This window comes from Cryptomeria japonica, chromosome 3, assembly GCF_030272615.1.
Source record: "Cryptomeria japonica chromosome 3, Sugi_1.0, whole genome shotgun sequence".
Lineage (NCBI taxonomy): Eukaryota > Viridiplantae > Streptophyta > Pinopsida > Cupressales > Cupressaceae > Cryptomeria > Cryptomeria japonica.
The window spans coordinates 970,165,394-970,188,066 of NC_081407.1; the positions used below are offsets into that span (position 1 = coordinate 970,165,394).

The 22,673-nt window shown below is 38.9% G+C and overlaps 1 protein-coding gene across 1 annotated transcript in view; it reads left to right on the forward strand.

Moving 5' to 3' along the window:
• The window catches only part of LOC131874444 (uncharacterized), a 134,989-nt gene extending 117,942 nt beyond the window's left edge, over nucleotides 1-17,047 (forward strand). The window contains exon 6 of the mRNA XM_059217826.1: nucleotides 16,760-17,047. Within this exon, the coding sequence (XP_059073809.1) occupies nucleotides 16,760-17,047 (288 nt within the window). The remainder of the gene's footprint in view (nucleotides 1-16,759) is intronic.
• The last annotated feature ends 5,626 nt before the right edge of the window (nucleotides 17,048-22,673 follow it).

Genomic DNA, 22,673 nt, shown 5'->3' on the forward strand with positions numbered 1-22,673 from the left:
CCTTATAGATCCAGTCCGCTAGGTCCTCATCTTGTGTTTCTTCCTCTTGACTCTTTCCAAGAATGAAAGGCGTTAAGGCACATGCAGGCATGATTAGTGGTTGCTGGAGCAACTGCTGTGGTTTACCATGTGTTCTAGGAGAAGTGGGCATTTGTCCCACACAAAAGAGCTGACTCAAGTTGTATTCTCCAGGACCTTCCTCTGCGATTTTCATCTTAAGCTTTTCTTGCTTGGGTATAGGGGTGTTTGAACTGGCAAGAGAGGCGGGATTTACATATGATGTGGAGGAAATGGCTTCCCTATTATTAGGAACAGTAATCTCTGGTTGATGGCTGATATTATGGCAAAAAGCAAAGGGATTTGCATCGCCCAAGATTGTGATCTCTGCACCATTATGTGGGAACTTGATACATTGATGGTAGGTAGATGGAACGGCTTGCATGGCATGTATCCAAGGTCTCCCTAATAATAGATTATATGGCAGAGGAAGGTCCAGAACCTGACAAGTGATGTGCTTTACCACGGGGCCTACTCGGATTGGTAGTACCACAGCTCCTTTGGATGAACGCTCTGCATCATCATAGGCCTTGATGGTGATCTTCTTGCGAGGATCCACTGATTCTATTGCATATCCCAATGCTGTGACCAACTGTAGTGTACAGATATTTAGGCCTGCTCCATTATCAATCAAGACTCGCTTGATCCTGTGTTGGTTGACAAAGCCTTCAATGTGGAGTGAGGCGTTATGAGGTTGCTGGAAGGAAGAGTTATCACTTTCGGAAAAAGTGAGACAAGGTGATGACTTTAGACTTCCAACCATGGCTTGAAATTGGTCCGTGTTCAGGTTTGCAGGGACTGACGCCTCTTGGAGTGCTTGATCCAAGATTGTTTTATGAGAGGGTGACAGACGCAAAAGCTCCAAGATGGATATAAGCGCAGGTGTTTTGTCTAATTGTTCCACAAGATTGTACTGCTTTGGGATGGAGGTGGTGCCTTGTGGAGTTGCCTTGATGGTGACCTTGCCACGACGTGTAACAACATTGCAATTTGAGGTGGGATTTTTGAAGGTTATAGTTGCAATTTGTTCACTAGCATCATACAGGTGATTGACAGTGTAATTATACGCAGCTTGCGTATAATCAGTGGTATCAGGACCTCGTCTGGACGTGGAAGGACCCCTTTGATCTTGTGATGGAAGTGGATTTTTGAACATCAGGTGATCATTATTGGTCATTTTTGGGTCATGTCCTTCAATTCCAATTTCTCGTTGCCTTGACCGTGATCGAGTTTGAGCCATTTTGTTTGCAAGTTTGTGTTGAAGTTGATTGAAGATGATGATGAGTTGTTTGATGAAGGATTGATGATTTTAGTGGATTGGTGGTATGTAGATCTCTAGCACTTTAAGGTAGATGCAACCGAAATTCCTTCTTTGAATTGCTTGCTTGTTTTGATAAGTTTTGATGTGATAAGGTGTAGAGAAATCTGAGATGTGTTACAGATTTTGACTACCTAGCAATGAGAGGATTCACTCATGAACTAGTTCTAACCTGCGTAGATGTGTCTCTTAGGATGAGCTTATCCTAGATGTAGAAACAATCTAAAAGTGATGTGATGTGTTTGATTTCAAGCAATATCTAAAAAGGAATCTTGGGACAAGAACCTCTTAATGTTTTGAGAGTTTTGGGATGGATTGATGATGGAATGATAATGTATGAGTAAGATGATGGATGTTTTGTTTTTAACTTCAATAAAAACTCTGTGTCATAAATGGGACAAACTCTGTTTCTTCCCTTTCAGGCGTTGGTGGCACTTCTCGAGCTGTGTTGTAGGTGATGCAGATGTTTGGGAAGAAGTTGGGATCAATCTTTCCTCCTTGATTTTTGTGATAACTCAGAGCTCTATATTGCATAAAAGCTCTGCGGTTCAATGATTCTGAATCAAACTCGTTTGTTTTACCTTGAAGGTATAGACGCATGCGATGTAGAAAGAATCTATGGGAGACAAAGATTTGTCGATTGATATAGAAGAATTTTCTCCTTTTGATTAAAGCCTTTGAGCTTAGTGGTCTCCTTTTCAAGGTGATACTCTGATGACACTTCTTCTTTCGCAAGATGTGAAGAATGGTCATAAATTTTTGACTCTTTGTTTGTTTGCACTTTGTTTTTGGTATTTTTGGTTGTGTTGACAGATGTTGGATGAATACTTTGTTTTTGGGATTGATTTTCTGATTTTTCTTTGACAAGAAAACAAAGCAAGCACACAAACACAAGATTGTAGCCTCAAAGGCACAAATGAGTATGGGTCTAGATCAACCCAATTCTTGGACTTGTTTTTGACCCTTCCTTTAGATTTATTTTAAGGTGTAGTTCCAAAGCCTGAAGTCGGCTCAATTTGCACTAGGTCTGTAAAACGAACACACTTCAAACACTCTTTATCCCTAAGGTCAAATGGCCAGTTGTGATAAATTTAGCCCACATCTTGATATTTCTTCGACTTTGGTACTACATACCTTATGAATCCCGCCGTGGCAGGTAAGGATGTGATATACTAAGTCTTGCACGAGCATAACAAATAGATGATCCCTATGATGGGGGAGTCACCACTTTTATCAAGCCACAAGTGACTTTTCAAAAAGCTATGTTTCTACTCAAGGAAATATGTATGGTGAGTATCTTGGGAGCAAAACCTTCTATGCTCTTGCACTAAATTATACCTCAAATATCCTCAATCAATAGAACAGGTGGGCTACTACTTAAAAGTGTTTAGTCATGTTCGATGGCTTTGGACATAAGTTCATTCTGCAGTGACTCACTTAAGAGCCTTGTAACTGGTGGTGGGGCCCATTTGTCCTTTCGGCCAGTTACACTGTAGGAACAGCTATACCCAAGGCTACAGCTTTCGCTCTCACCTGATTTCTATAGCGGCTCGAAGGATTTACCGCTCGAGGTCGTTCCCAAGAGTATCGATCCCTTGGCAAGCCTCTCTTAAAAAGATAAAATTTTGAGCGTTACTAACACTTTTCTCTTGCACCTAGGACCACGAGAGCCAAGGGAGAGGATAGTGTGTGTTAGAGGTAGGACCACTCGACTGACTTTTGTGCACAAGCGTGCCAGATACGTAAAACACTTATTCTTTTTAATCCAGCATTTGCAATGTGATTTAACTATTTGGAGATGTTGCTCCAACAGCCATGGTGTTCATTTTTAGCTTCAAAGCAATATGTTTTGTAATCTAGAATTGAGAAATCCTGGTCAACTTAATGAAAAACACGTTTTGCTTTGAAGGAAAATTTTTGTTTTTGCCAAAAATAAAGACAAGTGGATTGTTCTTTTTACTGCCCCAAAAATTGAAGTGTGGATTGTGATTTTTAAGTCCCAATTGATGCAAGAAAGAAAGTTTGTTTTGTTGATTTTAAGCACCAAAACAAAATGTATCCCTAACTAGAAAACAATGAAAAACTGTTTTTTTTTTTTTTTTGTGTGTTTTTAAGTTCTTTTTAAGCACTAAATGAAATTTTTTTTTGTGATTTTTGTTGTGTTGTTAACCTGCACAAAGAAAAGAAACAAGTTAATAAAATCAATGCTCAAAGGGGGGCTTCCACAAGCCTAATTTTTGATTTTTCGGTTACAAATTTTACAAATCCTGATCCTGAAATGCCCTGAAATTTGACTAAGTCTGAAATTTGGAGGATCTTCCAAAAACTAGATTTTGCATTTCAACTCCTAGAGGTCTGAAACCCCTCTCAAACATCCTGAAAGTATATATGGAATATAACTTAAAGTATAAGAAAGAGAAAAGATAAGAGGAAATGTCACTTATACTTAAATGTTATATTCCATATATATTCTACCTCCCACAAGCCTAAAAAAAAAAAATTTATTGGTTACAAGGCCTTTTTTTTTTATAACGTTCTGTTGCAATAGCGCTAGTCTGTGTTTTTGCAGAAGCGCTGATTCATACAATAGCGCTAGTCTGCGTGAACAGAAGCGCTAATTTAAACGGTAGCGCTGAAAGAAGAGAAAAATCCGAGAAGACAAAAGCGCTAGAAGTGTGTCAATAGCGCTGAAACTGTGACAATAGCGCTAGAATGTTTCCAATAGCGCTGAAACATTTTCAATAGCGCTACTTTATGGTCAATAGCGCTAAAAGAAATTTTTCAATAGCGCTAAAACGCGTTCAATAGCGCCGAAGCGCGACCTGTGTGGCAATTTCAACAAGAAAAAATGTTAATTTCAAAAATGAAGATCAGAAGGTTGCGTGTTCGATTCACGTCGGGTTCACCAAATGATGCCCTCCTAAATGGCACAATTGTTAGTTCTTGATCAATCAAAACAAAACACACAAGATGTTAACGTTAGTCAATCAAAAAACTAAAACATGAAGGCATTCCAAAAGAGACACTAAAAGAAACATGCTAAATATATCTAATAAATAGAACAAATGATCATGAGACATCTCCAACTGCCTCTTAGCATGGCCTTAGCTTCTTCTCCCTTGTTCCTCTCCTCTCCAAGTTCCAAAATAGTGTAGCTCTCAGCAGCTTTTTGCACTATGGATGCTTATGGAGGATTAAGATTTGTATAATAGCTCCAAATATGAAATGAAAAGCTAATAGTAATGCTAAAATGATGTATTTTAACTAAAAAGACAAGATTTAGTTATGCTATGCTAAAATGCTCTCTAAAATGGCTATAGTCTAAATGCATACAAGTTTTCAGGATCTGGATTATGAAGGAATGGGCTCTATTTATAGGAAAAATGGAGCAATGGATGGTCAGGATTGAAAGGTTTAATCAAGGGTCAAGCTTGAAAGTTGGGGATCCATGTGCACAATTGGCACCAATGAAATGGTGACAAGTGTCAACACAGGATTGGGTTGAGAGAAGAAGTTGGAGGCATTAAAGGCCTGAGAAGACCTCATGGTTATCTAAAGGCTGAGAGTCAAGCCTAAATTAGGATTACCCACTGGATTAGGAGTTAATGCAAGGATAAACCTTTGTGCAAATGATTAAGAGATAATCATGGTCAAAGCATTAAATGCTTGATGAGACCCTTGGGTTGGATAGAGGTTGAGTCAAACAAATGTTTTAACCATGTAGGAGGGTTGAATTAACCATTAATGGTTATTGGAGACTTTGGGGAATTAAGTGGTTGAAAGTTGGAAGCCTTTAATGGTTTTCAAAGACTTTGGGGTTTTTGGTGGTTGAAGGTTGAAAACCTTCAATGGTTATCCAAGACTTTGGGCCATTTGAGAAGTGACTCCATTTTGCTTAGGAATGTGACAATATTTAGGAAATGGTTTAGGCTAATTAGGAAGGGGTTAGAAGAATCTAGAAGGGGATTAGATTTTGCTAGTGGATTTGGTGGGTGAGGGAAAATAGGATTTTATTTAAAATAAAAATTCATTTATTTCAATAAATGTGTGTAAGTTGCATTTGTAGGAAAATGCAAGTGGGGGAGGTTTTAAAATGATTTAAATAAATGTTAATTTATTTAAAAGAGGAATAGGGGGATTTAATTAAATAAATTGATTTTATTTATTTAATTAATGGGAATTTGATTTTAATGAATTAATTAAAATAAATCGAATAATTTATTTAATTAATAGAAGAATGTTTGGGGATGAATTAATTAAATATTAATTTAATTAATTGATGGCTAGTGGATTTTTAATCAAATAAATACGAAATATTCATTTAATTAAAATGGACAGATTTATGTGACTACATTTGCCCCTCTTTGAGACGGTGCGGTTTATCGCGTTGTTTCAAAGAAAGAAAAATAGGTGTGAAGAAATGCCCCATAAAATGTAAATTTAATGGGTGGTATGCCCCCTCGAGGGATGGGCCGATTTTTTTTGAAAAATCGGGCGATCTCTCGAAAAAGAATGAAAAGAGAAGGGGAGGTAGAATAGAAGAAATTAGAACTAATGATGAAAGAATGGGAGAAAATGGAGTGAATATGAAGAAACAACAAGCCAACGAATACCCTGAGGTCATGCAAGAGATACATAGCAGATGTAGTGTGGGGTTTGGATTGATGCTATACAATTGATCAAAATTGTTTGGACAATCTGGTGCAATCGGTTTAATTGCCCCGGTCAAGTCAAAGCGTGACAGTTGATGTCAGTTGGTCGCTTGGACATGATAAAGTCTGAGTAAGTGAATCAAAGTGACCTGATGTGACTTAGACAATTGATGTAATTGCCCGATGAAGTCAAGGTATATGAAGCAAAATACTCGTTGAGACGTAGACAATTGATGTAATTGTCCGTTGGATTGTGTTTGATTGGTTGATCAATTGATAGTGTGTGCATGTGATGGATGGTTGTGGGGAATCATGGCAGCCCCGTTGAGACTAGGTCATTATGATAAATGCCTGATGTAGTCTAGGATTACCATAATCGATTACCTGTTGAGACCCGAAGATACTTGATCAGAGTATCTGTTGATAGTCTAGGTGTGTGGGAGTTGATGTACCTATGCAGATAGAGTAACTGGCTTGGCTTATTGGATGACTTAGGATAGGAAACACAATCCCTCCTATTTAGAGATGGATGGTGATGAACGTGGCTTGATTAGGTTGATTGGGACACGATGTAGGGTATGTGATGCTGATTGTTGAGATGGGGAGGGTTGGGGGGGTTCGATGTTAGAAGAAATGGAGGACCTATGACTCATTCCTATGGAAGAAGAGGAAAATATAGTATGCATTATTATGACTATGTATGCATGATATGCAGCTATTATGAATGTATGGATGGGTGGAATGCAACGAAATGCAATATATACAGATGAGATGAGATGTCGATCCATAGTGCTCTATTTTCATCATTGAGCTTTAAAATGTTGGAAGAGAATACAAGCATCTTGACATAATGATTCAAGATGACCAGAGTATTTCTTACATGGATTTTTATATAGCAAGTTAATACAAGCAACTTGATATAATGGATCAAGTTGACCAGAGTATTGCTTGCGGAACAGACAAGGATTATCTCTATTCATGCATGACTTGGATCGTCCTCCTTGATCTTAGGCTGATCATATCCTGAGACAAGTTCATACCGTACTAAGAGATAAAAAACCTTTATCCAGTTTGGAGGAAGAGGAACCAAAGAATGAGCATTGTACCTGCAAACAAACAATATAACATAAAGAATAAAGAATAAGGATCCTTGGTAATGGTTCATGTCCATATAGTCGAGGTATACGCTGTAGTCAGCAAGCCGTAATGATCTATGACTGCATTTTGCATAAGATCATGTAGCTTGGTGAACTTCCCACATAGACACCATTAGTACATGTCCCAGAACTTCATCGGAAATGATGCGCAAATGATACAAAACAATGCTGCAAGATCCTGATACAGATAAACGAACGATTGTACTCACAAATCAACCAAGTATTTGATAGCTTAACATAATTTTCTTGTCAAAGAAAATGTCACTTTTGTCTTTGTTTTGGTAAGGAAGGATGCATCCTTGTTGAAGACAGTTTGATTGTTGATGTTGATTGTGTGGTTGATTAGTAAGTGGTCATTTTGTGAAGTATATCACAATGTTTGTTTGGTATCTGTGCGGATGGGTATGTACAAAGTTTTGTCATGTTTTTGTGTGATTTTCAATGTTTTCTGATGTTTTTTGTATTTTGTGAAACAATTTTTGAATGTTTGTGGATTTTGTTGAGACATTTTTGAATGTTTTTGGATTTTACGAGACATTTTTGAATGTTTTTGGATTTTGCGAGACATTTTTGAATGTTTTTAGATTTTGCGAGACATTTTTGAATGTTTTTGATATTTTCTGATGATTGCTTGAATGAAGAGCGTAATGATATATAAGAAAATGTAGAATCCACTTCCATTACGAGGGTAAGGGTATTGCCCCCAGTTTGTAGACCTGACTATGAAAAGGTGGGATGCTAGACGCATGGAGTACTTTCTTAATTGCAGATCAAATAACAAGCCATGGTTGGGATGGATGGATGTATGTGTGCATGAATGTGATCGCAACGAGCCTGAAAGATACTGGAGCCATTGCCTTTACGAGTGGCGCCTGTTTGCCAGGTTTTTCACCATCGCACTTACCCAAGGTGCCACCGGAGTGGTTGTTCACCGTTTGGATGCATGATTTTTCTTTACTTTTTTGAATGTTTTTGTATTTTCTTCAGGACATTTTCTGAATGTTTTTGGTATTTTCTGATATGCAAGGGAGTTGGATGCCTTGTACACCTTAGGTATAAAACCGTTTGAGGTGCATGCTATTGATTGGATCTGCGAGTGGTTCTCCATCTGATGTAGCCAACTGATATGCCCCGGACCCGAATACAGCAGTGACAACATATGGGCCGAGCCAATTTGATTCAAATTTGCCTTGATGTTCTCTGTTTGGTTGGTTGCGAGGATTCTCTCGAAGAACAAGATCACCTACCTCAAATGTACGAAGTCTAACTCGGTGATTGTAGCTTCTACTCATGCGCTGCTGATAGGCTTTGAGATGGTTGTATGCAGCTTGTCGCTTCTCATCAAGTAGTTCCAAGTCCTGAAGGCGTGAGACTCTGTATGCGTCATCATCAATGAGATTGTGCAAGGAAACCCGTAGTGACGGTATCTCGACCTCAATAGGTAAGATAGCTTCTGCACCATAGACCAATGAATAAGGAGTTGCACCTGTAGGGGTTCGAATGCTAGTTCGATATGCCCATAATGCTGGATTCAATTGAACATGCCAATCACGGCCGGCATCATTGACTGTCTTCTTTAGGATCCTCAATATGTTTTTATTGGATGCTTCGGCCTGACCATTGCCTTGTGGGTAATAGGGAGTGGAAAAGCGGTGTTGGATATGAAATTTCTCACAAAGTTCACGGACATCCTGATTTTTGAAAGGGAGACCGTTATCTGTGACAATAGACATGGGTACACCATACCGGCAGATGATGTAATTGAGGATGAATGAGGCGATCTGCTTGCCGGTAACTTGGGTAAGTGGAACAGCTTCGATCCACTTGGTGAAATATTCGGTGGCGGTAATAATGAATTTATGGCCATTGGATGAAGATGGATGAATCTTACCCACAAGGTCAAGGCCCCATTGACAAAAAGGCCATGGTGTGGTGATTGGTTGCAGTTCCTGGGCCGGTGCATGTATCAGGTCACCGTGAACTTGACATTTCTTGCACTTCCTGACAAAGTAGTAGGAATCCTTTTCCATAGAGGGCCAATAGTATCCAGCTCGCATGATCTTCTTGGCTAGTGATGGACCACTTGAGTGAGTCCCACAAATTCCTTCATGTACCTCTTCCAGAACCTTTGTTATCTCATCCTGTTCCAGACATCGAAGGAGAGTACCATCAAGACTACGTCGGTATAGGGTTTCGGCAATAATGGTATAGCGAGCAGTTTGGCGAATGAAGGTTTTACGTTGGTTATTTGATTGGTTGGGAGGAAGGGTGTGATCGCGGAGATAGGTGTAGAACTCACCGTACCATGGGGATTCAGAACCGACAAGGCGACATATCATTTCGGATTCGGGGATATCATAAGCGGGAATCCAAAGCTGTTCTACCAAGAACTCGTAGCGTGTTGAATTCTGTGGAAGATCTAGGAGAGATGCAATAGTAGCCATAGCGTCAGCAGCTCGATTCTGATCTCTTGGTATCTGCTCAAAAGTGATAGTAGTAAATGATGTCTTTAGAGTGTCCACCATTTGCTTGTATGGCATGAGTTTATCATCTTTGGTCTGATATTCATCAGTTGCTTGTCGAATGACCAGTTGTGAGTCGCCATATACTTGAAGTTCTTTTAATTTCCATTGTATGGCTATCCTGAGTCCTGTGATCAAAGCCTCATATTCTGCTATGTTGTTTGTGCATGGAAATGTGAGCCTGTAAGACTTCGGGATGCTATCACCTTGAGGTGTGATAAACAAAATGCCTGCCCCCGAGCCGTGCCTAGTGTATGAACCATCAAAATATAATTTCCATGGTTGTACTTCTGTGATCATGAATATCTCTTCGTCTGGAAAATTGGAAATGAGGGGATGATCACCTATGAGAGGTGCATCGGCCAACTGATCTGCAATGACCTGCCCTTTGATAGCTTTACGGTCCACATACTCGATGTCGAATTCACTTAGAATCATTACCCATTTAGCTAAGCGACCTGTCAATGCTGCTTTGTTAAGTAAATACTTGAGTGGATCAATCTTTGCAATGAGTTGCACCTTGTGTGTTAACAGATAGTGCCTCAGTTTAGTGGCTGCCAAGATTACTGCTAGGCAAGCTCGCTCAATAGGTGTGTAATTGAGTTCATAGCCCACAAGTGTGCGAGAGATGTAGTAAATAGCACACTCTTTTCCTTCTGCATTATGTTGTGCCAGTAGTACACCCAATGCTGTACTTGTTGCTGAGATATAGAGCAATAATGGTCTACTTGGATCTGGTGGCATCAACAATGGTGGATTCATGAGATAGTCTTTAAGGGCCTGAAATGCTTGCTGGCATCGGGCATCCCACTGAAAGCGGATGTTCTTGTGTAGAAGGTGTGTGAATGGGTGACACTTATCAGCCAATTGTGCAATGAATCTGCGGATAGATTGAAGCCGTCCTTGTAGTGTTCTTAGCTGACTGATATTCTTTGGAGGTGGCATGTCCATGATTGCTTTAACCTTTGCTGGATCGACCTCAATGCCTTTGCTTGAGACAATGTATCCTAGAAGCTTCCCGGAGGTCACTCCGAAGACACATTTCTTTGGGTTGAGTCGAACATGGTACTGTTCCAGTCTATCAAAGATTTTATCTAAGATGTGAAGATGTCCATCTCTTGTGAGTGATTTTGCTAGTAAATCATCCACATAGTCTTCCATCATAGTATGCATCATGTCATGGAAGATGGTGGTCATTGCTCTTTGATAGGTCGCTCCTGCATTCTTTAGACCAAAAGGCATTACATTCCAGCAGTATGTGCCCCATGGACATGTGAAGGCTGTCTTATGTTGGTCCTCTGGTGCGATCTTTATTTGATTGTATCCTGAAAAGCCATCCATGAGTGAAAGCATGGCATGTCCTGCTGTCAAATCCACTATGATGTCGATATTTGGTAGGGGGAAGTCATCTTTAGGACATGCCTTATTCAGATCTCTGAAGTCTGTACAAATGCGAATGCCCCCTTTTGGTTTGCCAACTGGTACAATGTTGGAGATCCATTCTGCATAATCAATTGGTCTAATGAAACCAACATCCAGGAGTTTCTTGAGTTCTGTTTTGACTAGCACGGCAATCTGAGGATGCATCTTACGAAGCTTCTGCTTGACAGGTTTGGCTCCTTTTGCTACTGTGAGATGATGCATGACTAAATCAGGATCAAGCCCAGGCATGTCTGCATATGACCATGCAAAGTTGATCTGACGCTGTTGGAAGAACTCTATAAATTGAGGTTGTTCCTCTGGAGTGAGAAGAGATGCCAGATGTATGATATGAGGATTTTCAGGAGTCCCCACATTGTATTCTTGGGTCTCCTCAATGAGGATCGTTGATCGTTCCTGTTGTGTACTAGCAGGGAGGATGTCAAACCCTTCATCCTTAGGCGCCTCAGAGAGGTTTTCACCGTTGGATACGCTCTTTCTTTTTACTTTTGTCGGATCAAACAGCGCCACAGTGTGGTTTTCACTGGAAGATCCATGTTTTATTGTTATATTTTTGCAGCTGAAGGGTTTGGCATCCGCCCCGAAGTATGCTGCGCTATTAAGTTGAATGGCGAATCCAGCTTTGTGATCCCCGCTTGGTAGATTATCCCTTAATTCCAAAAAGTCAATGATAGCCTCATCGTTCTGGAAGAGGTCAAGACATGGGGGATTTGGTTGGTTCCATTCAATGAGTTCAGGGTGGATAATGGGCATTACTTCATCGATTAGGTTAAGTGCAGGAGATGTATCCGTGAGGGTTAAGACGTTATGGTGAAGGTCATTGATGGTACTCTCCCTGTCAGAATCAGGCGTAGGATGAGACGTAGGGTCTGTGGAAGATGTTTCCAGCTCAGGTACCCAAGTGGTCTTTATCTGTGCTTCTCCATAAACAGGGATGTCTTTGCGGGGTGGAGGTGGTGATGTGTCTTCCTCATCTGAAGTGTTAAGTTGCACTGAATCAAATTCCCATTCATGTGAGTCGGTCTCTGAATCACTTTCCAGCATCCGATTGCTATACCATACTGGGATGTCTTTGGAGTTAAATACTGCAGGCGTGATTGGTTTATGTACTTTTGTGGTGATCGATGTTGCAGGAACCGTGATGGGGTTTAATGGATTTGTCATTGGAAGTATCGGTAGTGTTGATTTAGTGGCTTCTGTGGGAATGGCTGGTGCCATAGATGTTGCTGTAGGTTTCCATACAGTTGTTGCTACAAATGGTGTTGCTGATGGGATTACTGGTTCATTTGGTGGGATGATTGGCATTGTAGATGGTTGTGGTAGGTTTGTGAGCCTCGATGGGGCAGTGGGGATAGTGTTTGATGGTGCTTTGATTATGAAAGGTGTCCTCTTTGCAGTAGGCGGGCAAAATGGTTTGCTAGGTTTTCCTTTAAATCTGAGTTTAGGAAGGATCTCTTTTTCAAAGCCTAGGCCTGTATTACCTTTGGGCTTGAACTCTGGCAGTAGTGGTTCATGTCGTCCTTGTTTGCAGTATCCCAAAGCACTCTGACCATCATACCCCATTCTTTGCATAATGAGGAGGCCTTTACCATACTGTTCCGTAGGAAGTGTAACTTGTGGTTTATCAGTGGTGATGGGATCCTTATAGATCCAGTCCGCTAGGTCCTCATCTTGTGTTTCTTCCTCTTGACTCTTTCCAAGAATGAAAGGCGTTAAGGCACATGCAGGCGTGATTAGTGGTTGCTGGAGCAACTGCTGTGGTTTACCATGTGTTCTAGGAGAAGTGGGCATTTGTCCCACACAAAAGAGCTGACTCAAGTTGTATTCTCCAGGACCTTCCTCTGCGATTTTCATCTTAAGCTTTTCTTGCTTGGGTATAGGGGTGTTTGAACTGGCAAGAGAGGCGGGATTTACATATGATGTGGAGGAAATGGCTTCCCTATTATTAGGAACAGTAATCTCTGGTTGATGGCTGATATTATGGCAAAAAGCAAAGGGATTTGCATCGCCCAAGATTGTGATCTCTGCACCATTATGTGGGAACTTGATACATTGATGGTAGGTAGATGGAACGGCTTGCATGGCATGTATCCAAGGTCTCCCTAATAATAGATTATATGGCAGAGGAAGGTCCAGAACCTGACAAGTGATGTGCTTTACCACGGGGCCTACTCGGATTGGTAGTACCACAGCTCCTTTGGATGAACGCTCTGCATCATCATAGGCCTTGATGGTGATCTTCTTGCGAGGATCCACTGATTCTATTGCATATCCCAATGCTGTGACCAACTGTAGTGTACAGATATTTAGGCCTGCTCCATTATCAATCAAGACTCGCTTGATCCTGTGTTGGTTGACAAAGCCTTCAATGTGGAGTGAGGCGTTATGAGGTTGCTGGAAGGAAGAGTTATCACTTTCGGAAAAAGTGAGACAAGGTGATGACTTTAGACTTCCAACCATGGCTTGAAATTGGTCCGTGTTCAGGTTTGCAGGGACTGACGCCTCTTGGAGTGCTTGATCCAAGATTGTTTTATGAGAGGGTGACAGACGCAAAAGCTCCAAGATGGATATAAGCGCAGGTGTTTTGTCTAATTGTTCCACAAGATTGTACTGCTTTGGGATGGAGGTGGTGCCTTGTGGAGTTGCCTTGATGGTGACCTTGCCACGACGTGTAACAACATTGCAATTTGAGGTGGGATTTTTGAAGGTTATAGTTGCAATTTGTTCACTAGCATCATACAGGTGATTGACAGTGTAATTATACGCAGCTTGCGTATAATCAGTGGTATCAGGACCTCGTCTGGACGTGGAAGGACCCCTTTGATCTTGTGATGGAAGTGGATTTTTGAACATCAGGTGATCATTATTGGTCATTTTTGGGTCATGTCCTTCAATTCCAATTTCTCGTTGCCTTGACCGTGATCGAGTTTGAGCCATTTTGTTTGCAAGTTTGTGTTGAAGTTGATTGAAGATGATGATGAGTTGTTTGATGAAGGATTGATGATTTTAGTGGATTGGTGGTATGTAGATCTCTAGCACTTTAAGGTAGATGCAACCGAAATTCCTTCTTTGAATTGCTTGCTTGTTTTGATAAGTTTTGATGTGATAAGGTGTAGAGAAATCTGAGATGTGTTACAGATTTTGACTACCTAGCAATGAGAGGATTCACTCATGAACTAGTTCTAACCTGCGTAGATGTGTCTCTTAGGATGAGCTTATCCTAGATGTAGAAACAATCTAAAAGTGATGTGATGTGTTTGATTTCAAGCAATATCTAAAAAGGAATCTTGGGACAAGAACCTCTTAATGTTTTGAGAGTTTTGGGATGGATTGATGATGGAATGATAATGTATGAGTAAGATGATGGATGTTTTGTTTTTAACTTCAATAAAAACTCTGTGTCATAAATGGGACAAACTCTGTTTCTTCCCTTTCAGGCGTTGGTGGCACTTCTCGAGCTGTGTTGTAGGTGATGCAGATGTTTGGGAAGAAGTTGGGATCAATCTTTCCTCCTTGATTTTTGTGATAACTCAGAGCTCTATATTGCATAAAAGCTCTGCGGTTCAATGATTCTGAATCAAACTCGTTTGTTTTACCTTGAAGGTATAGACGCATGCGATGTAGAAAGAATCTATGGGAGACAAAGATTTGTCGATTGATATAGAAGAATTTTCTCCTTTTGATTAAAGCCTTTGAGCTTAGTGGTCTCCTTTTCAAGGTGATACTCTGATGACACTTCTTCTTTCGCAAGATGTGAAGAATGGTCATAAATTTTTGACTCTTTGTTTGTTTGCACTTTGTTTTTGGTATTTTTGGTTGTGTTGACAGATGTTGGATGAATACTTTGTTTTTGGGATTGATTTTCTGATTTTTCTTTGACAAGAAAACAAAGCAAGCACACAAACACAAGATTGTAGCCTCAAAGGCACAAATGAGTATGGGTCTAGATCAACCCAATTCTTGGACTTGTTTTTGACCCTTCCTTTAGATTTATTTTAAGGTGTAGTTCCAAAGCCTGAAGTCGGCTCAATTTGCACTAGGTCTGTAAAACGAACACACTTCAAACACTCTTTATCCCTAAGGTCAAATGGCCAGTTGTGATAAATTTAGCCCACATCTTGATATTTCTTCGACTTTGGTACTACATACCTTATGAATCCCGCCGTGGCAGGTAAGGATGTGATATACTAAGTCTTGCACGAGCATAACAAATAGATGATCCCTATGATGGGGGAGTCACCACTTTTATCAAGCCACAAGTGACTTTTCAAAAAGCTATGTTTCTACTCAAGGAAATATGTATGGTGAGTATCTTGGGAGCAAAACCTTCTATGCTCTTGCACTAAATTATACCTCAAATATCCTCAATCAATAGAACAGGTGGGCTACTACTTAAAAGTGTTTAGTCATGTTCGATGGCTTTGGACATAAGTTCATTCTGCAGTGACTCACTTAAGAGCCTTGTAACTGGTGGTGGGGCCCATTTGTCCTTTCGGCCAGTTACACTGTAGGAACAGCTATACCCAAGGCTACAGCTTTCGCTCTCACCTGATTTCTATAGCGGCTCGAAGGATTTACCGCTCGAGGTCGTTCCCAAGAGTATCGATCCCTTGGCAAGCCTCTCTTAAAAAGATAAAATTTTGAGCGTTACTAACACTTTTCTCTTGCACCTAGGACCACGAGAGCCAAGGGAGAGGATAGTGTGTGTTAGAGGTAGGACCACTCGACTGACTTTTGTGCACAAGCGTGCCAGATACGTAAAACACTTGTTCTTTTTAATCCAGCATTTGCAATGTGATTTAACTATTTGGAGATGTTGCTCCAACAGCCATGGTGTTCATTTTTAGCTTCAAAGCAATATGTTTTGTAATCTAGAATTGAGAAATCCTGGTCAACTTAATGAAAAACACGTTTTGCTTTGAAGGAAAATTTTTGTTTTTGCCAAAAATAAAGACAAGTGGATTGTTCTTTTTACTGCCCCAAAAATTGAAGTGTGGATTGTGATTTTTAAGTCCCAATTGATGCAAGAAAGAAAGTTTGTTTTGTTGATTTTAAGCACCAAAACAAAATGTATCCCTAACTAGAAAACAATGAAAAACTGTTTTTTTTTTTTTTTTGTGTGTTTTTAAGTTCTTTTTAAGCACTAAATGAAATTTTTTTTTGTGATTTTTGTTGTGTTGTTAACCTGCACAAAGAAAAGAAACAAGTTAATAAAATCAATGCTCAAAGGGGGGCTTCCACAAGCCTAATTTTTGATTTTTCGGTTACAAATTTTACAAATCCTGATCCTGAAATGCCCTGAAATTTGATTTAGTGAGCCTTAAGAATTGGCAATGTCAAAATTATAGACCTTACTAGCCCCAATATTAGCCTAACAGACCCAATTACCAAGCTAACCCTCAGAATCAAAGAAGAAACTATAATAACAGGCAAAACTAGCAGTATAATGAGAATACTACCAACAATTCGAAAGAGATTGTGTATGTTCAAAACAACTTGGCATAAGATTGGTGTTTTCCATGCCAACAAGCCCATAATCAAGCATCGTGCTTGAATGCAATGCATCCACAGTCAGAGGCTTTGATGGTATAGAATAATTCTATGTTTTTTTAGGATGCAGGGATTATTGAAGAATCGGAAGGTCCTGAGGTTTCTTTAATGAATTGGAAAGGTGAAGAGTTTTGTGGTGTTAATCATGCACAAGTGCAGAATCGACCTCATACACCTATTGTAGCTAACACAAGGTCAAAAAAGTGTGTTATTGACATTGGACAACAAGCTGCAAATCATCAACAACAAGCTACAAATCATCAACAACAAGCTGGAATTGGTCAGCAACAAGCTGATAAGGCAAAACAACAACAAGATAATTCAAAACAACAGGCTTCTACAAGCTACTAGGGTACCTCCACCTGTCCAAAATATGCAGATTTTACCAAGAGGACAGCTTGCAGCACCTAAAGAACAACAGAAAGATCACTTTCAGCCTAATCCAGCTCAGCCAAAGCCTATCGTTCCAAAATTACAGCAAAAGGTTAGTGGTATTATTTTTAATATTGTTGAATCTATGACGAAGACCACTGTTTCTATGACTATGATTGATGCATTACAAATTCCTAGACAAAAATAATTGTTGCGAGAAAAATTAGATAATATTCCCCTGACCAATGAGCCTCAGAAAGATCAGCCCAAGGTTGCATTAGCTGATGATATCCTAGTCAAGAATACTTAGCCAATCCAATCAACAAAGGCTCCTCCATTTTTGTAACATTGATAATTGGCAACCACCTAGTCCACAATTGCATGATAGGCTCAAGAGCCAGTAGTTCAATTATGCCCAAAAACCTTATAGATAAACTTGGTTTAATATATGAGCTCGTTTCTAGAGGAGTTGTACAGTTAGATGGAATAGCAGTCAAGTCAGTTGGAGTGGTCAAAGATCTCGGTTTGACCTTGCATGCTTGTCCCAATTTTGTGATACCTCAAGACATGTACATAGTTGACTTACCTCCACACTTTTCCATTTGCTTATCAAGAGACTTCACAACAAAATTAGGAGGATATCTTTTCGTTGATTGGTCACACTTGTTTTTAGAACCCGATATGGCACTAAGGTGACCATTAAGTCAGAACCTCAAGCCACTTGCCACTCGGAACCATATACCCCAAGCCTTATAAATGAAGATCTTACTATCAAAGACCCTAAAGAGTTACCACCTATTCAGGATCCAGATACACCTATTCAAGGCATACCTGATGTGAACTTAGATAAGTGGGCAGCTCAGAACACTACGAAAGATCCTTTCACTAACATGGATGAAATAGGTGTTGGTGTTTATATAATTCATGAGGAAGATGTTGTTATTCCTTAGCTTGAAAAGGAAGATATTTCATTTGACCAGCAATCAGAACAACAGAAAAATTAGGTTTAGCAGCTTTATTTTGATGGTTCAAGAGGTAAAAATGGTTCTGGAGGTGGTGTTATGTTTGTTTTACCTGAAGGTATGAAATATTATACTGTTCAGTTGCACAAATAATACAATAGAATATGAGTCACTTGCACATGGTTTAGAATGGGCTAAGAAGAAAAATATTAAGTGTCTAAAGGTCTTCAGTGATAGTGAATTAGTGGTGAATCAAGTTAGAAACATTCATGTCACCAAAATGGATGTTTTAAAGATGTATAAGCATATAATCTGAGATTTGATTGAAGATTTTGAAGCTTTTAACTTGTTGTCCATACCTAGAAATCAGAATAAAGAGGCAGATAGGCTTGTTACCTTAGGTGCTCAGTTTGACATTCAAGGAGAAAGAAACAATATTCATAGACAACAATATGTTAAAGTTGTTGTAAGGCTCTCAATCCTAGATAACATTGTTAATTGGCAGGCTTTTGACTTAGACGATCAGATTGCTAACTTCCTAATTGAAGAAGTTGAGTTTTCTAATGGAAATCAGCACAAGTTCAATAAACAGTATGAAAATCAGTTTCTTCAACATAAAACTAACAAGTTGCCCAAGGGTTTGGTTACCCTTGAACCTATTTTTAATACAAATGATCAAATCAAAAAGGAAAAAGGCGACATGTTTGTGAAGGAAGAACACTATGAGCCCATTGAAATATTCAAGGACAAGCTACTGAAAATTGCCAAGGTATGTACTTCTGAAGAAAGGCATGCTTTTGTATTACTTTGTCAAGAATTCGGTGATATATTTGCATGGAGGTATGAAGACTTGAAATGATTTGATCCTCTCTTTGCTTAGCATACCATAGAACTGGTAGATAATGCAAAACCAGTTAGGTAGAAACAAATGTAACTTAATCCAAAATTAGAACATCTTATGGAGACTGTAATAAATAAGTTGATTGAAGGAAATATCATATTTCCAATCAAACACACATCATGGGTGTCCAATCTAGTTCCTGTTAAGAAGAAGAATGGAGAACTCAGATTATGTGTTGATTTTAGAGACTTAAATAGAGCCTCTCTGAAAGACCATTACCCATTGCCCTCAATGGAGCAAATTTTGCTTGTTGTTTCAGGTTCAGAGAGATTTTCATTGCTTGATGGTTATTCAGGATATAACCAAATTCTGGTCAAAGAAGAAGACCAATATAAAACAACATTTACCACCAAGTGGGGAACAATGGCTTACAATAAAATGCCCTTTGGATTGTCCAATGCAAGGGAAACATTCCAAAGAGCAATGAACGTGGCTTTTGAAGGCGTGCTTAACAAGTTTGTTCTGGTTTACTTAGATGATGTTACTATATTTTCCAAAAAATCTAATGAACATCTTGATCATCTCAGACATGTACTTGAGAGATGTAGGGAGTATGGAGTTTCATTGAATCCCAAGAAAAGCATATTTGTTGTCCATGAAGGCAAATTGTTGGGATATATTATTTTAAAATATGGAATTTCAATTGATCCTGAGAGGATAACAACCATACTTGCACTATCATTATTTCAGTGGACTAAAGAAGGTAAAAATAGTTTTGAAGAGATTAAAGAAGCAATTGTAGCAGCCCCTACTCTCATTAATCCTAATTTTAAAAAAGATTTTATCTTATATGCTTTTGGGAGTGAAGATACTATTTCTACAATGTTGTGCCAACAAAATGATGAAGGCCAAGAACAACCAATTGCTTTCTTTAGTCAAATTTTGCATGATTATGATACTAGGTACTCATTTGTAGAAAAACATGTACTAGTTGTTATAAGGAGCCTTAAGAAATTCACGCACATGCTTTCTAACAATAAGATTCAGCTTATGGTTGCTCATCCAACAGTGAAAGAGTTTCTACTCACCAAGGACATAAATGATAAAAGAGAAGGTTGGATTACTAAAGCAATGGAATATGACATCTCTAGCAAAGTTACCAAGCTGGTTAGAGGTAAGGGTTTGTGTCAACAACATGCTAGAAGTACAGAAAACAACAAGGAAGAGGAACAACAAGTTGAAATAGTATTAAATAATGAAGAGCATGTTATCCCAGTTGTACCAGCAACTTGGAATCAATAGATTGCTCATTATTTGTGAACAAGTGATTGTCTGAAAGGTTTGGATAGGTCAAAGAGAAGGTATTTCAGGCTGCAAGTCATTCCTTATGCTTTAATATATGGTATTTTGTTCAAAAAAGACTTCGATAATGTTTTATTAAGATGCATTGAGCCAAATCAGATTGAAAAAGTTCTAGAAGAATTTCATGAAGGACCTGCAGGAGTTCACTTTGCAGCAAGAACAACAACTCTGAAAATTATGAGAGTTGGTTATTATTGGCCAGATTTATTTAAGGATGCTCACTCATGGGTGAGAAAATGCTAAAAGTGTTCATTATTTCCAGGCAAACAGAGGCTTGCAGACTTGCCTTTACAACCAATTGAACTTGAACAACCCTTTGCAAAGTGGGGGTTTGATTGTAAAGGACCTATTAATCCACCTTCTAGTGTAGGTCACAAGTGGATTCTTACATCAACTAATTATTTTACAAAGTGGACAGAAGCAGTACCATTGAGAGAGGCTAATGAAACTTTTGTCCTGAATTTCTATCAAGACTTTGTGTCTAGGTTTGGTACCCCAGACTCAATCATTTCTAACAATGCTTTAGCTTTCATTGGTCTTAGAGTTTCAGATTGGTTAGTTAAGCATAATATCTATTTGAATACTTCATCCAATTATTATTCTCAAGGTAATAGACAGGTTGAATCAACTAACAAGAACATGATCAACATCATTAAGAAGACCATTGTTGAGAATCAGAGAACTTGGCATGAAAAGCTCAAGTTAGCCCTTTGGGCTGATAGAATTACTTTGTCCTTATGTTTTAACTTATGGCAAAGAATCCAAGTTACCTATTTCAATTGAATTGCCAACTTTAAACTATGTAAAAGGGATAGAGCTACTTGAGGAGCAACCAATGCAAATTAGGCTTGCTCAACTTATGGAGTTAGAAGAAACTAGAAAGAAAGCATATAGAAAGTTAGAAGTTCACCATGCTTAGATGAAGAGAACCTTTGATACAAAATTTGTACCACACATATTTTATCAAGGTGATCTTATTTTCAAGTGGCATGAATTAAAGAACAGACCTGATAGACATACCAAGTTTGACGCAATGTGGGATGGCTCGTATGTTATCACAGAATGCAAACGTTATAATGCATTCTAGCTTGCTAAGTTGGATGGGGAGGTGTTGCCAATCCCTCTCAATGGGATTCACCTCAAACTCTATGTTGGCATTTGCATGAAGTTTACATTAATGAAATGTTATGTTGTCATTGATGTCAATTAATAGGTAAAGATGTTGTTATAATGTTGTTTTGTAACCAGTAGGTAGAGCTAGTAAAGGGAATTGCAACTGGTAGGTGAGTTTGTGGAGAAAACTAGTATTTCTATGTAATGGATAGTTGAAAGGGTAAACCCTACCTATTGATATGATAAACCTTAACCGATGAAGTTTGGTGAATCGGTTGTATTGGTTTATGATCTGATGATGAGCGATAATGATTATGACACATATGCAGATTATATGAGAAGAGTTTCAAATGGTTTTTGGTGTGTAGAGATAACGGTTTTTATCTTGAGAATGAGCAACTTCATTGCATGTAATGAAAACCGCGTCATGAGTTACAGAGTTTGATGAAGCAGTGATCAAGGAGAGGTCGAGGTTATCTTATATGATGTGCAATGATTGTTATGTGATCCTACGGTCATACTTGAACTGATTTGTTTGTAATCTCTATGAGAGAATTAGGTTTGTGATGTGTTACCGACCTATTGTTTTGTTTATAAGGTTGATGAGTTATTTTGTTGAAGAGATGGAAATTTGTAGTTGAGAGTGAGTGTGTGGTTGCTGAACCAGATGATGTATCTGCAGTATGTGTAAAGGTAGATAGGAGCATGAAAATGATCTAAACAAGCAAATGTAGTGCTATTCAAACAGATCAACAAACCCCTATTGTTTTCTAACAATTACAGTAGTTAAATCCCCTAACCGGGTAAGCTCTAACAAGCTTAGTGCTAATCAAATCTCTAACCAGGTGATCCATTAGCTTGGATTTCAAATCCTCTAACAGGGTATTATAGTCAATCCCTTAACTGGGTGGTCCCTAACAGGATATGTTCTTAATAGGACTTATTATAAAGCTTTAACAGGCTTGGCTCCTAACAGGACGAACTTTAGAAAAGTTCAGAATACTTGTGGGTATTCATCCCCATCGTGGTTTTTCCCATTTTGGTTTCCGCATCAAAAAATATTGTGTCAAGTGGTGAATGTTTTGTGGTTATGTTTACTATGGTTAAATTACTTAACTGCTAAATCCACTTCGATATATTATGTTAACTGGCAACAATCTGAAATGAGGTTTTAACTTATGTCAATAAAGTATTTGAATGATTCAATTTAACATTTTGAGAGTTTCAGAGATGTTTTACTATTAGTCTGTTATAACAGTCAATTGGTTTAACTTGTCAGTATTATTGCATTTGAAGTTCAATGTTTAAACTTGTCAGTTTAGAGTTT